The 17,207-nt window shown below is 42.8% G+C and overlaps 2 protein-coding genes across 3 annotated transcripts; both read right to left on the minus strand.

Annotated features, from left to right (window-relative positions):
• Nucleotides 1-451: 451 nt before the first annotated feature.
• adnpb (activity-dependent neuroprotector homeobox b) lies at nt 452-10,825 on the minus strand. Of its 2 annotated transcripts, none has more exons than XM_062426953.1 (4): nt 10,411-10,825; nt 6,294-6,410; nt 4,893-4,985; nt 452-4,704 (listed from the first exon to the last, which is right to left on the minus strand). In XM_062426953.1, exons 2-4 carry the CDS (start codon nt 6,399-6,401, stop codon nt 1,708-1,710), a joined length of 3,198 nt encoding a protein of 1,065 aa, XP_062282937.1. In that variant the 5' UTR covers nt 6,402-6,410; nt 10,411-10,825; the 3' UTR covers nt 452-1,707. The 2 variants fall into 2 exon arrangements, with proteins under 2 accessions (XP_062282937.1, XP_062282938.1); XM_062426954.1 differs by lacking the exon at nt 10,411-10,825 and adding an exon at nt 9,417-9,548.
• Nucleotides 10,826-12,978: 2,153 nt separating this feature from the next.
• Nucleotides 12,979-16,582, minus strand: dpm1 (dolichyl-phosphate mannosyltransferase subunit 1, catalytic). The gene is made up of 9 exons (XM_062427339.1): nt 16,435-16,582; nt 16,111-16,210; nt 15,840-15,873; nt 15,682-15,758; nt 15,255-15,280; nt 15,032-15,127; nt 14,828-14,896; nt 14,617-14,731; nt 12,979-13,481 (listed from the first exon to the last, which is right to left on the minus strand). Exons 1-9 carry the CDS (start codon nt 16,563-16,565, stop codon nt 13,377-13,379), a joined length of 753 nt encoding a protein of 250 aa, XP_062283323.1. The 5' UTR covers nt 16,566-16,582; the 3' UTR covers nt 12,979-13,376.
• Nucleotides 16,583-17,207: the final 625 nt, after the last annotated feature.

The following is a 17,207-nucleotide window of genomic DNA, read 5'->3' on the forward strand; positions in this document are numbered from 1 at the left end:
ATGCCAAAATCCACAGAAGAACTGTGGCAACTTCTTGAAGACCTGCCAAGTACCTGAAAAACTGTGTGCAGGTGTACCAAGAAATGCTACTTTTTTTAAAGACAAAGCTGCTCACAACTAATGTACATTTCATTTAAGTTTCTCCTCTTTACTGCACTTGCTATGAAGTTAATTGATCAATAAAAATCAATTCATTACTGGCATTATTTTTGAAAGCATCCTCACTTTATTTTCACTGCCTTAACTTTTACATAGTACTGTATGCACTCTAATTTTACACATTCGATAGTTGAGGTGCAGAATTGAGAATTTTGTTTTTATGTCTCTTCCTCGGAGGAAGAAAGACGCAAGGACGAGACGAGAGTGAGGGGAGGCGAGAAGCCACGTTACTGAAATGGGAAGCAGCCCTGATATTGCACATGCTGACTCACTGTCTGGGCTTACTGGGATGCTTGAATAGAACAGAGCCATTGTGACACTTGTGCTTTTCCTACTATGAAAAGTCAAAATGTATGCTGTGAAACAGACTTATCTTTCCCTTTCTGTAAACAACAAAACTGACATATCATTGTCTGTGAGAAGCACAATTACAGCACTTTATTGTTCATAAATGCTTAAGTGAAAAATGAAAACATGAAACAAATACACACAATTCAAAAAAAAAAAAAAAAAAAAAAAAAAAAAAAAAAGATTAAACATAACTCTTAAAAAAAAAAAAAAAGCTTTTCACTTTTGTGGATGTCTGTATGGTGGTTACTGTCCAGTCTTGTGGGTCAAAGAAACATCAAGTTAAAATCATGAAGAATGGAGAGCAGTTACAGTACAGTCAAGGATCATGAGCACAGGGCTGCAAAAAGTGGATGAAATACTCCTTTATACTGTAAAAGAATGATAACAGCTCAGTGCCACTATTCTTTCAAAAAAAGGGGGGGGATCAACTAAAAATGAAAAGGATACAAATAAAAAAATAAAATCTAATCAAGTTAACAGCAAAAACAAATCAATTTGTTATTTCATTTATATATAGATATATTATTTTGCCAAAAAAACTAGGTTTTTGTTAAAAAATAAACTTAAACATACAAGAAAATACCAGCCACCAAAGCGACACCTATCGTTAAGCATACCAATGTAGAACGTATGAGGCTACCTTACACACAGGTAATAGCAAATATTTAAGGGTACATGTACGGCAACGTCTGTCCAAACATGTCTAAAAGACTGTACAAATTTACACTACCTATTCTCAGTATGACTACATGAAAAAAATGGTGGATTATCTGGTCAGATTAAAAGCTTCACCATACAACAACTCAATATTTTAAGCCACGTTTAACAAGTCCAGTGGCTAACGGAACATTAATCACTCCTTATCTCAATGTAGTAAAGTATACAGAAGGCCAAAAAAACAAAACTTTTTTCTGTTTGTTTGCGCTCCCTTTCACGCAGGGAGGAAAAGGTTAAACTTTGTTCGCCGATCTTTACATCAGTCCTAGCTGCTCGTTGAGTCCTGCCTTTAAAAATGTCACTGGATGGCTTGTTTGGGAGTTTTTACTCAAGGAGACTTCATCTCCTTATCTCCCTCTCTTTCACATGCCGAACAGAGCTGGGCAGTGTCCTTCAGTTCAGGCGAGGCAGATTTGTTGGTGTGGATCAAATCTAAAAAGTTGTCTCTCTGACTGTTTGGAGTCTTTTTGATTTTATCAGTCAGACCTGCTGTTTGCCCAGCTGCGCTCCGTCTCTCCCTCTTCTTGCAGATGAAGGTACAAACTTGGGAATAATGATAGGTAGAGCGTCTCTTCCTTTAGCAGCCTGTCTGCCCGAGGCCTCTTTGGGGCCGAAGCCATTCTCTACATGTGCCTCTTCTTCGTCATCATCCTCGTCGTCGTCGTCTTCGTCGTCCTCATCGTCCTCGTCTGACATATCATCTAGATCTGGAACAATCTTGGCCCTCGTCCTTGGCTCCATTCTCTCCTTAGCTCCGGTAAGCTGTTCGTTACCATGGAGATGTAGCTGTCCCTCTTGTTCTTTTCTATGCTTCTGCTGCTCTTCCTCGTCACTGTCAGAGTCGATGGCGATGGGCTCAGAGAGGTCTAGAGGCATTTTCTCTTGGCAGGTCCTGTTGATTGTCTTGGTTTGGTCTCTGCTGGCACTGTTGGCTTTTGAGCCAGACGACGTTGCTTTAGAACCTTCCACAGTCCTGGCTGGCTTTCCCTTTGGTGGTGGCGCCACACCACCATTAGCAGCTGCAGACTCTCTGTGTCTCCGGCGAGCCTGTTCAGACACCCCAATACATGTCCTAGATGTCCGCCTTTTGCTATCACTAACCTCAAACACGGCGTCCTGGACGAATGCCAGCTCGTGACTAACTTTGCTGACCTCGTGCATGCTGAACCCGAGCAGCACGCTGGTGTTCTGAGTTCTGCAGTCCTGTACGCATTTCCTCCTTCTGTTGACAAAATGGCTGGCGATGTCTGACTTCCACAGCCAGAGACTGGCCGCTAGCTTCTCCACCTCCCGCTGTGTGGGATACGGCGCTCGATTGAAATACTGAGTTAGAAACGCCTTCCTTGACTCATATGACTCATTTTCATGTCCTTTGGGGTCAAGAGCCAGAACTACAGGTTCATCTGGGTTTTCTACAAACGTAGATGGACCATTGCTATCCCGTGGGTGGGCTCTTTCCCCTGGGGGTCCTGGCCTCCTTCGTTTTGGCGCACTAGTGTCAGAGCTATCAAAGCCTTGCCGTTTTAGAGCACTACTTTGGGCCTGGCTCACTCGAGAGGACTGGGCTGCCTTGCTGTCCTGCCCGTTCTGGGTCTTCCCTACACCTCTGCAGTGAACCAGGTGTAGAGTGATGGTGGAGGCAGTCATGTTACTGGTATAAACCCCCAAGCAGTGAATACACTTGTAGGTGAGTTTCTTTTCTACAGGGTGGACTGTCTGAATCACCTGGTGCCTCTCTCGCAGGTGGTGGGACAGTGAGTCTGAGATCGGACCTTTGAGGATAGAGAAGCAAAGAGGACACAGTGTCTTACCAACGTCCCTCTTATAGGGCACAGATGCCTGTGGGGCACTCTTGGTTGGGGCACTATCACCAGCCACTGATGGTGTTTTGGGCGGGTGCGGAGGCATTAACCTCTTGCCTGATAATAATGAGGCGGATAGGGCTGATGAAACAGAGGTGTTGTTGTTTTGGGCATGAAACGCCACCGACTCCTCTGGGGCGTCTCTCATGTTGTAGGTAGTGACGATCAACTGAACGTTCTTGGGGTTGCCCTGCTGCAGAGTGAGGTCGAAGGTCAACGGAGAGTCCGTGCGTGGGCCGACGCTCTCGTCTGGGTGCGACAGACGCATGTGGGCCACCATCTTCTCGACGTCATTGAAGGTGGCGCGGCAGTGTGGGCAAGACAGGCCGTGGATCAGCATGTGATTTAATAACGTGTCGCTGGGGAGATAGCGGTTGCAGTAGAGACACTTACTGGTGAAGTTGTGGATCTTCATGATGTAGTTGGCCACAGCAGGCACCTTCTCTGCTTTGTGCTCCTTCTCGAAATGAGAACTGTACACATTCTCCGGAAAGAGCTCGTTGCAGATGGTGCAGATTTTCCACTTCTGGGTGTAGGATGTGCCGAGGACTGATGAGCCACCTTTCTTGGCTGTGACGGAGGCTACAGTAGTGGCCGCCGCCTGGACCCGAGAACCCAGGGGGTTTGATTTGAGTGAGGAAGAAGCACCGACCACGACTGGACCCCGCAAGCTGCCACCAGAAATAAGCTGCTTTGCTGCGTGTGACTGTTGGGGCACTGACACCTGGGCGTTCCCCGGTAAAGTGACCCTGACCTGCTGGCCGCCGATAGAGAAAGACTGGGTCCCGGCCTTTAACCCTATACCGTCATGTTTCAGTCCAGCTAGAAGACTTTGAGAGTTGAAACCTGTCTTTGACCCCATGACAACTCGCCCCAGCTGTGAGGCGGGAGACCTGGTTGTTGCCATGACTGCACCTTTGGGACCCATTCCGATGATGGTCTTGTCTCCTAGGGTTTTCGGGGGGATCATGATGATGGGTTTGGGACGGGGCACTATCACACTGGTATGTCCAATCATGGCAGTCACCTGGTAGCCGATCCTCTCGTGGTCCTCGATGACGTGTTGAACAAGTGCCTCGTAGGTCCTCGGAACAAAAAGACACTTCTTGCAGTGGATCTGGTTACTGTTAACATTGTTTGTGTTACTACTCTCTGTATTCCCGGTGGCTGCCGCTGTGCCACCGTTCTGAGTATTTGTCTTGTCTCCTGGTTTCACAATATAGGGCTGGGCCACTTGCTGGAAATGTTCCCGATAGATGTGCTTTCGCACCACATTGTACAAAGGGTCCCTGTAGGTGCACTTCTTACAGTAGTACACAGCCTGTTCCACACTGTCCCCGGTCCTTTTCAGCACCCCGTCCTTAATCAGGATCCCGCCGCCACCCGCCACCATGCCACCCGGCCCCTGCCGTACAGTGCTGTTGGGCATGTGGAAAAGTTTGATGTGCGTCTCCAGGGTCTTTTTATTACCATTGTAAGTGCAGTAGGGGCAGTTGAGAAGAATGTTGTTCTCAAAGTCCTCACTGTGGACATTGCGGAAGTGGCTCTTGTATGCAGAGAAGTACTTGGATGAGAAGAGGCAGCCGGAGCAGCAGAAAGGTTTCGATCTGTAGTCCTGGACACAGAGAGGTGGGAAAATGGTTAGACATCAGAGAAATTAAAACTTTTTTAAAATGATACTTTCATATTTTTCTCCTGTGTTTATTGTGTTAACAAACTAATGATAAAAAAATAATAATAAGAAATATGTTGCAAAAAATCTGCATATATTTGTGAGAGTAGGTCTCTGTGTTCGTCACACACCTGGACTTTGGTATGTGATGGTTCCCACATGCACACATCATCCCAGTTAGTGTGCTTTATATACACGTCTGGCGGAGTATAGTCTTTATAGTCCTGTTGAAAACAAGGAAATTAAGATTCATAAGTATGTCATTATAAAACAAAACCACAAGCAATCAAGAGAATATAAATTATGATATGATTTATTTATAGACTTCCGAAATAAAAGAAATCCAACTGATAATACATTAAAGTGAAAATACTCATTTCCAACATGGTATCAGATCTTTAAAAAGACAAAACACAAGATATACAACATAAAACTTCCTACATTGCATCACCCAAAATTAGATAAGAAAAAAAATGTTCTGAGCTAAATTCTATAAGCCCCTCTTGTTTTTAAAACCCGGATGTGTAACAGAAGGCTGGCTGTTCAACCAAAAAATGAAAAAAGAAAAAGGACAGATCTTCTGGCAACATTATTGACTCAAAGCACTTTACATGAATGTACATTGACCTAAAAACAAGCCAAGTAAGATGAATACGAAGGTAATGATGGAAACATCACAGTAAATGGCTGAGACGTGATTCTGTGGTTTCTTGGTAACTGTATGCAACAGATTCCCCGACGAGCACGACTCCACCAACGTTTCTGTCCGCTTCTGGTGTGTCAATTAAAAGCTTACTGGATGAGCATGCAACACAAGTGCAGACAGATTACTTTCTCAATTTGTTCTATAATTCCAAAATTGTGCCTCTGTTCCCAGCTTTCTATTACACTCTTTGACATATTAACTTTATACTGGGCCTATAAAATAAATCAATATTATCTCTCACGGTCTGTCAATGTGATCTTATTGTGGGAAAAAACCCCATCTCGATTCTGGTTTGTAATTCTCATGTCTAAATCTGGATTAGGAGTCGTGACATAATTCTGGAGACAAACTCCCCCAAATCTGTATAATTCTTCATGATTGTGGCCAAGCGTTCACAGAACTGGATGCTTAATTATATAAAGCTTGAGAAGCATCTTTCTCCAACATTAAGTGAGATATAAAACAATAAGGCAATCACATCATATTGTATGCATTATGTTATATCAATCTATATCACACCCTACCTACCAGTCCTACCATCATACATATTCTCCATCGTCCACTGTTGCGCCCTCACCTCGCTTCCTGCAGCGAGCCGAATGGAAGAGCGACTCGACTCCTGAACTGACCTCATTATTTACCCAAAACATGCATCCAAAAAAAGAACCATTCTTAAAGCTTAGCAGGAAATTAAAAAATGATGCCGGTTGATGCGTCTCTCTGGGGAACAAACGCACTGTTTATTCCTCTTTAAGGCACAACTATCAAAACAAAACAGCCCAGTGCCGTCATCGTTACAGAAATACAAAAGTCTAGTGGCTCTCACCTCTAAGTGATCTCTACAGAACTCCAGGCCGATGTCTCCCAGGACCTTCTTGACATTTTTCCTAGCTTTCCGCAGACTGCCCAAGTTATTGACAGGGAGCTGGAACATTCTGCCCGCCTGGATGAAAAAAAAAAAAAAGACACATGCAGAGTGTTATCAACAAGTGTAGAAATGGGAGAATCTGGACAGCTGTCTGGAAAGCAGTGTTTACATGACTTACTATTATACCACCTGAAGGGGAAGCAGAAATACAAAAACTCATAGAAATATATGTCGCTGAGTGCTTCCTCATGGGGGGGAATGTCGGGTTAAATTAAAGTGTCTAGACTTGCTCTATGTGAAAAGTGCCTTGAGATCACTTTTGTTATGATTTGGCGCTTTATAAATAAAAGTGAATCCGTCAAAGTAACAGACACAAGTGTCACTTACATCATCAACATCTAACTTTTAATCAACTATGATAACAGATGGAGGAAGTTGTTATTGTTTGAGGTTATTCCTCAAAAGATTATTGAACCAAAGTCATGGTAGGACTTTCACACGAGAAATATTTGACTTAAAAAAGCACTTATAACAAGTGTTGAGGGTAACACGTTATTTTGTAGCGCGTCGGGAGTACTTGGATTACTTTTTTGGAGTAACCTAACGCATTAGGGCCGAAATTTAAGCACTCAGTTGTTTGGTTACGTTTTCAAGAAGGAAATCCATTATTATTTTTAAACCAACTATTCCTGTAGCTTCCTCTTTGCCACAAGAAAAGAAATCTGCCACGACTTTGCACCGTTATTATATTTTTGGCAGGCAGGTACCTGGCTACGTGCTACTGTTATATCACTGCACCGAGTACGGCAGCTTGGCGAGCAAGATGGCAGAAGGGACAGCATTCACTTCGTGGAAATATTCACATTATTTTGAATTTGTGGGAGGAAATAAGAGCAAGAACATTACAGTGACATGCAAGTTGTGGCTGGGTAACAACAGCCTGTCAACTGCAAGGAACTCTACTTCAAACTTGAAGAAGCATGCGTTTAGAAAGGTATGTGGTATGTGTTTAGAAAGCATATTGCTTGAATTTGCAAGTGACTTACTATACATACATAAACATATATTGCACTTTTACAGTTATTTTTATGTAAGGCTGTACAATAAAGAGCTGTAAATGGGACATAGTGTGTGTCATTCCTGCTATTAGTGTAAAGATTTACAGATTATGGGCCAGACTTGGCTGTGTGATGATGGTACAGTCATTAAAAGTGATTTAAAGGACGTCTGGACTCAAACAACATGAGGAATCACAAAGAGGTTTTCATTTTCAGTAGCGCAAAAGTACTCTAACAAATTACTTTTCTCAGAAGGTAATGCTGTAATGTAGCTAGTTACTTTTAAAAGTAACGTTCCCCAACACTGCTAATAATATGAAGGGTGTCTGTGTAATTGTAGTTTAAGTGTACCGGTAGCCGATTAAAGTGAGAGCCAGGATGCACGATACTACTACTGATTGATGACTGTGTTTTATCTACTGTGACATATCAGACTGTCCTCTGTTAGAGAGAGCTTTAATCGTGGCGCTTTAACCTAGCAAACATACATCCTATAAGAGAGCACAATAATGAAACTCAAGCTATGAATATGGAAGCTCCTGGCTCGATGGTTTGTGATCTAGAAAAACTGCTGGTTTTTTTATAAGATTTTTAAAAAGTTGCAGCAAAGTTTAAGGAAAAAGCAGCGCGGAAATCAGTTCAGTGCAATCAAGCATCCTCGTATTCATGATGTTTTTTCACCAACAATCCTTGAAACCACTCATATGCAGAAGTGAAGCCTGCTTTACTTCTTGTTTACTGCCTGACGCTGCTGGTCGAGTGTCTCTATTCAAATCAAAGCAAAGTGTGCCGAGGTCAAAGGTCACTGATGCACGATGGCATGAAAGGCGAGCTCGGTGACAACGAACGGCGCAGTGCCAAACAATTCCTGTGAGCACCTCCGTTTGTTGCCCCTTCTGGAAAACACAAAACAGATATGGGGGGGGGGCAACTCTCTCTCTCTCTGTGTGGTTCCAACAACTGTTGGCCCAGCCGAGAGACCCGGAGACATTTCTGCCGATCCGCTTGCTCGCCTGCTTTCTGTCTCCACATTCAGACGAGCAGAATGTGGTCAATGTGAGAGAGAGACAGAGAGAGAGAGAGAGAGAGACAGAGACAGAGAGAGTGAGAGAGAGAGAGAGAGAGAGAGAGAGAGAGAGAGAGAGAGAGAGAGAGACAGAGACAGAGAGAGAGAGACAGATAGAGAGAGAGAGAGAGAGAGACAACCTCACCCACTTCCCCTCTCTGTCTCCCTTTTCCTGCTTTCTCCCATTACTGGTAGATGGCGCTAGAGAGCCACTCCCATTATGTAAGCCTCCCTCTACTCTGCCTGCCCCCTTTTTCCTCCTCTCCTCCCTTGCCTCGCAATACCATCACAGAATGGCGCCTCCTATTGAGTCAGCAACAGCCTCTACAATATGTCTGCAGTGGAGGGTGGGGGGTGGGTGGGGGGGTGGGATGTTGTAAGGGGAGGAAGGGGAGGGACAGAAGGAGAGAGAGAGAGAGAGAGAGATTGGAAAGGGGGAGGGTGAGTGTGGGAGAGGATGAGGTGGGGAGGGGAGGAGGTGGTGGTGGTGGGGGAGTGTGTGAGCGAGGGAGCTGGGAGGAAAAAGGAGGAGGAGGAGGAGGAGGGGGTGAGAGATGAGAGGGAAGGAGAGAGGACAGAGCGAGCGACGGAAGTGGGTGGGGGAGGGGGAGGCAGGGAGGTCGGACAGACAGGCTCAGAGAGGAGAGAGAGAGGGGAGGGAGAGGAGGGTGAGGGATGGGGCGGGGTGGTGGTGGTGGAAGCGGCGGTGGGCTGAGGGGGTGGGAGAGAAAATGGAAGAGAGGGTGAGAGAAAGAGGGGGCGATGGATAGGCGCAGAGGGGATGGGGGGAGGGAGGAAGGAAGGAAGGAAGGGAGAGAGAGAGAAAAAAAGAAGCCAAGGAGAGGCTGAGTAAGAGGGAAGGGAGGGAGAGAAGGAAGAGGAGATGGAGGAAAGGCAATAGGAGACTGCTGGTTTCCCCCCTTTTCTCTACTGAGAGAAAACAAGAGGCCTACAAACCTTCCAGCAGATATCTCCTCCAGCAAGTCTTTCCACTGGGGCATCATAACCTCCTACTGCTGCTCACACCTCCCCTCTGTAGATGTTGTAGATGACAGCTTCAGGTGACATCGATAATCAGGCCGATGCCAGAAAAGTTTGGGATGGCCTTGCACTGGCTTTTCACACTGGGGGGTTAGTCAGTTAGTTAGTTGTGTCACCAGTCTCCTCAACACCTGTATGACACCTTTAGGAATAAGGAGGTGGAGGTGTGTGTGAAGTGATGATAGTGACCATCATGATCTGACACTTGCACTGACCTGGTGACACTCCTCCTCCTCCTCCTCCCCTTCTTCTCCTCCTCCTCTTGGATCAAACCCCAGCATCACCAGGCTGAACCATGATCACCTTTGACAATCTTGCATGTGGTTGTGAATGTGTTAGTAGACAGTGTATGAGTGTGTGTGTGTGTGTTCGTGCCCCCTCCTCACAAGACAAACACTCTGTACTGTAACGTACTTTGTTATAATATTCACACACGTTTTCTCTCCATAGAAACATTTTAGCTTTTAAAGCCCCGATCCTGCGTTTGACACCGGGCTCCTGTGGCGTGCCAGTGACCGTGAATCTAATTTTTGATCCACATCTGGCAGTATCCAGATCGATAGCTTTTGGCAGGGAGCTGCTGCTGCTGCCACTGACAAAGAATAGGGGACACACCGCGCTAACTTAGCATGCTAAGCTAGCTCCAACTCGCACCAACAACACGGGGGTTTATCCCAACTGGCGCTTCGTTTGTTTTCCACGCAGCTCATTCCCTTCAGCGGTGTTACACTCAGGTGGGGATAAACAAAAACCTACCAGAGAAGTCATTCAACTCGGGGGTTTGAACACCAACCAACCACCACCTCTCCTCCTCCTTCACTCACACAAACATAACGTTAGCTTTAGTTCACCACCGCGGCTAACACAGCAAACTATCTTACTGCCTAACATTATGACACCACAAGTTTACCTGCTTTCACATCCAACTGCTCCCGTCCGAGTGAGATGTTTCACCCCCCACACACACGGTGTGTCTGAGGCGATGTGGAGACACTTTTCCCCCTTCAGGTTTCTCGGTAATAATATCCTTCCAGGTGAGCGCTTATAGCTCCGTGCGGGGAGAACCAGCCACCCGGCCGTCGCTCGACTCTCCTAACCCCGACTCTCCCTCGCCGACACGGGCTCTCCTCTTCCCTCTGGTCGGCAGCAGCGAGCCTCTGAGCCACATTAGACACTACAATTCTCCATTCCCGGCAGTGCTGAGGTTCTACGCATGTCCCGTCGTTGCGGACAACTACCGGGCGTTCCTCCGCTTTTCCGTTAAATCGCCTAAAGTACGCTTTTAGTTGCTCGGCAGCCGTTACCGCTTTGCCCCATTCTTCCTCTCTGACAGACAATACACATCCAGCAGAGAAACTGCCCTATCCAAAATGGCGCAAATAAAAGGGGCGGAAGTGACATCTACTTGATTAGCATAAATAATCTCATCGCGAGGCCGCCCTCATTAAAACTCCTGATTGGTCTGCCAATCAAATTAACCAATTAAGCAAAAATGCGTATTAATAAATAGCAGTCCTGTTCCTCTTAGTCCGAGGAAGGCCTTTGGTTATGCGGGGTAAACAACCCAGCGCAGTAGTAGCGGGGTTTGGCCGACAGCGGGCGTCCTGCAGATGCTCGGATGTACACACTGCCTCAGCACTCAGCTGGAGCTGTGTGTGTGAACGGCAGGTGGCGCTCTAATCTGCTGTGCTGCTAACGGCTGGATTCTACCACCACCGGCCGGGACTACTTTCCTGCATGGGGCCTTATGAGTGGCAGCCCTCTAGAGAGCAGTGGACTGCTGAGTGAAGGCTCTTCATACAGGGTGACACTGGATTTAAATGGTTAAAGTGATGGTAAGAGTTCTCCATAAACTGGGGTTAACCCCCCCCCCCTCTCTCCTTCCTCCGTCCTCCCATCATCATCCTCATCATTATAATCCTCATCTTCATCATCCATCCACCATCACCCATTCCTACCACTTTCTGTACATGGAGTGATTGAGGTTTTGGTAGAACAATTGCTTAATGTATGCTGTGTGTTTATTTAATAATAATGATTATAATTCATTTAAATGAGTAATTAAGTAAGACTATCAATACCACAATGTAAAAATAGGCAACTCCAGAGGTTTTCAAAGTAGGAGGCAGGCCTTCCCAGGGGGGTGGGGGGGGGGGGCTCCACACACACATCAGGAGAGGCTCAGTGAATGGAAGTGAAAAAAATATTACATTAGTTATCATAGGAGATCACATAGAATAGCCTAAATGTGTGATTTGATTCAAGAGATTGTTCAGAGATACAGTAGTTGGGGGAGTTTTACTGTTTTATCTCAGAGTCAGAAACTAATAAAAGCCTTCAGACAGACAATTGTATGAATATGGTGGAGTCAAACAGCAATATCAGAATATATTTGCTCAACTATCGAGTGACTATGAGATAGGCATCCAGGAATTGAGCAAAACTAAAGTAAACTAAAGGTGTGTGTGTGTGTGTGTGTGTGTGTGTGTGCGTGTGTGTTGGGGGGTACCTGTAAGTAAAACTAACTGCATGGTAGGCTGCTCATTTAGCAGAAATTCATCCTATGTGAATGATATAAAGTATTATTTTAAAAATACATTATACTGGTAGCTCAATGATTATACAGCATGTTACTGTTGTAGTTGCTTGAGGTGATTTTTTATGACTTTATATATAGATAAGTACTTTAGTCCAGTGGTTCCCAACCTAGGGGTGGGGCCCCTCCAAAGGGTCAGCAGATAAATGTGAGGGGTGGTGAGATGATCAATGGGAGAGGAAAGAAGAAAAAACAAAGTTCTGATACACAAATGTGTTTTCAGTTTTAGGAACTTTTCTATAATCTTGAATGTTTTATGAAATATTGGATAAGAGTTATTGGAATTAAACCAGGTGGGAAGTTTAGTGTAGAAATGTCTCTTAGGTGGAACTAACCACTCACACATCTTCATCAATTAGACATAACCGCACAATGATTTTATGGAAGAAGTCATCTATAACAATGTATTGTGTTTTATAAGCTTATCAGCTGTTTTTCATGTCTAGTATTAATCTGAAAAGTAACTATTAAAAAATACAATATATCTCTCTAAAGTGGAAGTAGAAAATAGTATCAAATAGAAATACTCCCACATTAAGACTTTTCTCATGCCAGCTGACAGAATAATATTATGTCTGGAGCTCTCAGGGCCACTGAAGGTCTGGGACCTCGAGGCAGTCATCTGCTTCACTGTTAGTAATCCAGTCTTGCACATGTGACCCACGAGACAGGGTTGACAACTCCAGAAAAAGCTGGTAAATGGACCTCAAAGCTGCTTCCTTTATTGTCCTCTGCTTGGTGTTTTTAAATGTTTGACCTCAAACACTACCAATAAGAGAAGTGGGTTACTGTGTATTTTGCAAGCATGGTTTTTTCTTTGGACTACGCCTCCCAAATAAGGACGTTCAATGACAATGCAAAAAAAACAAAACAAACAAAGACAACAATGTAAAGTGTTTAATTTTATACAAACAATCTGATTCATTTTATACAAACAATCACATGTGTAGCAGTTAAATGTGTACTTAAACCCATCTGACAGTGGTGTTAAAGCTGAGCCAGTTAGCTGTCTGGATTGGGAATGATGAGACACCGTGTGCTTTGTTTAAATTCATTAAGGAGGATGACGGGAATGTAAAGCACTGTGTTGTTCCTTCAGTACCGCAGTTGGCTGCTGACCCGGATATATTTTCTATTTACAGCTAACAGAGCAGAGAGATGTCTCCCTGTCTCTCTGTCCCTCCCTTACAATTCTGATACAACTACTGCTTTTAAAAAGACAGTAACTTTAACAAATGGCTACATGACCGATGGGACGTCCAATCCTGGTGCGTCACTGATCATGTGGTGGCGAAGAGTGTGAGCAGTCCTTTGACGAATGACACGATCTCGTTCCCTCCCAGTTTGGACTCGCCGTAAACTCGGTCCACGAAGGAGATGGGCACCTGTTGTTAGGAAGAAGAAGAAGAAGAAGAAGAAGAAGAAGAAGAAGAAGAAGAAGAAGAAGAAGAAGAAGAAGAAGAAGAAGAAGAAGAAGAAGAAGAAGCAGTTCACAGTTAAAACGATGGATGCAGTGTCACAATCCTTCAGATTCACAGGTTAAGGGGTAAGTTAAGGGTCTTTCAGATTTAAAAAAACTTACTTATGTGGTATTAAAACAACAAAAACAAAACAAAACAATAAAGGGCCATTTCACAGATTTTTCTTCATTCACACCACATGAGATAGGGTCTTTCTTTTAAAAAAAAAAGAGAAAAGAATACTCTTTATTTATTATGATTCCTTACAATAGTTACTTTGTGGAAAAGGAAAAAGAAAAACAAACTTCACAATAACTATTGTATGCCCCCCCATCCCACCTCATCATCCCAACATCCCAAAGTAAAAAGAAGAAGAAGAAAAAAAGATGGGGGAAGAATGGCAACAGTAATAGTAATATTTGATTTAGAAATTTAAGTAACAAAATAATAATTTAAAAAACAAAACAATAATAATAAATATATAAAAGTAATAATAATATGTAGTAGATCATAAGTTTGGCTTGGGGAGTATTTTAAGGTAACTGTTTTTAATTTTTCTATAATGTGTGTTTTCTGTGTCTTCTTCCATCTCAACAGTTTAGCTGGATTCATAAACCTTTTTATTTATGATCTGCATGTTGTAGAATGTGTTAATTGTGTCCTTCCATGTTCTTATTTTTGGCGCCTCTGCTTTCGACCAGTTATTTGTTATCTGCTTAGGAGCAGCTGTTCTTACAATTCTAAAAAGATACTTATCAGTTTGCTGAGAGAGCGGCTGTGTTGTTCTACCCAGTAATATTTGCTCAGGCCAAAAAAGACCACAAAGGAAGTATAGTAGTGAAACATAGCATCTATAGTTTTACTTATTTCAGCCCAATATTGCTGCAAAACTGGAGAGGAAGAGAATATATGGTTGTGGTTTGCTTCTACCTCCACACATCTTCACTAACAACGTAGTATTACCTCCTTATAATACTTTACTTGCATTGAGTAAATAATCCTATCCTCCACAAAAACATATGTAGGCATGAGTGAGTAATTGAATGAATCAGCGCCTCACTTCTCCGATAGTGTAGTCGAGCTGTCTGGCTCTGACGATCATCTCCATCTGAAAGACGTAGCCTTTAGACACGCACCGCTCCACCAGACTCTCCAACACCTTCTTCTTATACAGCCTGACATCAGTGAGAAAAACAGCAGCAGCCGCAGTGTGAGAAAAAAAAAGATGTTTACTAAAAGTCAGATGTACTTATTTCATAGTAGCGCCTCACCTGAAGCTGCCAGTGAGGTCTGAAGCACCGGGTCTCAACAGCACTTGAGTCACAAAATTTGCCCCCCGACTTCAAAATGAGGGGGAGGAAGAAGAAAGAAGAGGAAAAGTTCAATCTCAGCCTAGTGCTTGTTGTGTTCAGGGTCAGTGCAAAATGGGTGAGTGGAAATTGAGGGCCGTACGCTGCTGTTGACTTTGCGTTTACCTGATGATTTTCCTACGCAGGTCCCAGCCGTATACGCCTCCATCCCCGCTGTATCGAGTGCCAGACACCAGGTCGTAGTTACCTTCCTTCTGCTTTCTGAAAAAAAAGAAAAAAAAGTTTGTTTAAATATTCAGAAATATTCAGTATTTTTCACTGTGTATAGAAACTCAAACAGTCCAAAAAACTAAATCACAAGCAAAGAAAAGGACATATAGAAACTTACTCAATAAATTCTGGGATAAATTTGGGCTGGAAAAAAAAAAGAAAGGACAAAGAATAATTAAAATATCAACAGAATCTGATATATTTAACATAACAATGCAATTATCTAAAAGATTCATATTAAAGTATTTAAGAGGGTGGTATATCAGTCTGAAAGCATGATTTATTGATTTCACGTTCAGATTTTGTAAAGTTGTCCCTTTAAATAAATAATAAATAAACAATGACTTTTAAATAAACAGTTAATTTACTCATTTAATAATTTATGCATGAGTGTATAAATTAACACACCATAGAAAGAGAGATCCAGTTATAGAAGCAGCTCTGTGTATTGTGTGGCAAACTACTGTTATCATGCCTGGCAAAGGTAAACACACCCAGTGGTAATGAGCCTACTGTACGCAAACAGTGAAAGAAGCTCCACTCACATGATGAGAAAGATCAGCATCCATTATGATGATGTAGTTGCCAGTAGCGTGCTTTATGCCGTGGATGTAGGCAGTGCCTTTAAAAGGAAACAGGGTTAACCATATTATTTTTTATATTATGTTTTTTATTTCCTAAAGATTTTTAAAAAAAAACTTACCCAAGCCTAATTTCTTTGCCCTTGGTCGCAGAAGCTGAAACACAGAAAACACCAGTCAACTTAAAGAACCCATGCACCAATATTTTACTATTCATTTTGATGTTTGATGAAGTGTTTATTAACCACATGTGAGGGATAATTGCTAAAAATGTGTGTTTATGTATATATTTGGTGTATATAATATAATATATATAATACATTCATTAATATCTTACACATGTGCTTTACAATAACAATAACAAAATAAGAAACACATTATTATTAAACTTACTATCTTGTCCTCTCCATATATTTTCTGCAGCTGCTCAGCCACCTCCAGTGTCCCGTCTGGGCTTCCGTCGTCAATTACAATAATCTCGTAGTTGTATCCACTGTAAATGCAACGATTTCAAATTAACATTGTTCTAGTTTTAGTCAAACTGCTAAACTATTTATCTCTTCCTCTCTTACACACACATACTCAGACACATACACACACCCGAAAAGATGAAGCTGTCACTTTCTGAATGAGGTTTAACTAGTGACAGCTCATCACTGACTGGGTGAGGTTAGCTAGTAGTTAGCCGAGCAGTTTAGCCGGTTCTCCAGAACTCACCTTTCACCGAAATATTTCACCAAAAGCCAAACTATCAATGGAAGGTTTTCTCTCTCGTTGTAGGTGGGTAATAATACAGAATATTTGTCCCCATTGTCTTTGCTTGGTTGCGAAGTTCTTCGGCTCGCCATGGCGACGTGACTGTACCCAAATCACAATGCGTAAAGTTCAATGAAGTGCAACACTACATCCTGTTGGTCACTTTCAGAATAAATTCAGTATTTTTTTAATCCTAGTGACAAAAACGGTAGATGTTACCATTATATACTACATTTTAAAACTAACATTTCAGTCTGTTCACAACAGCTTTATTGAAACATAAAGAGAAATGAGCGTAAACATAAAACACAGTCTGTGAGTGCGTCTTTGAGCACCGCATAAAGCGCTATATAAGTTTGATTTATTATTATTATTATTATTATTGCATGCAGGTTTATCATGTGTCATCTCAACAAAAATAAAATGTATAAGTAATCATCTCTCAGTAATGTCCTCACACTGCTATTGTTAATGTTTTTAATTATTATTCTTCTCCCTAAAATCCCAGATTATCATTCATGTTTCCTTGGCCCATTAAAATACATTACTTTTATTTTGAAGAATAAACACATAAGAGACAAAACCGGAAATACACCTAATCACTGATGCTACCTTGATGAGGTGACTGCTTTCGCTGTGCTCTTCAAAAATAGACACCACTGGAAACAATTATCTATTCAACATGGTTCCGACAAAAGACTGCACAAGTAATCGCCACCATTATCCTCATTATT

This window comes from Scomber scombrus, chromosome 10 (genome assembly GCF_963691925.1).
Source record: "Scomber scombrus chromosome 10, fScoSco1.1, whole genome shotgun sequence".
Classification (NCBI taxonomy): Eukaryota; Metazoa; Chordata; class Actinopteri; order Scombriformes; family Scombridae; genus Scomber; species Scomber scombrus.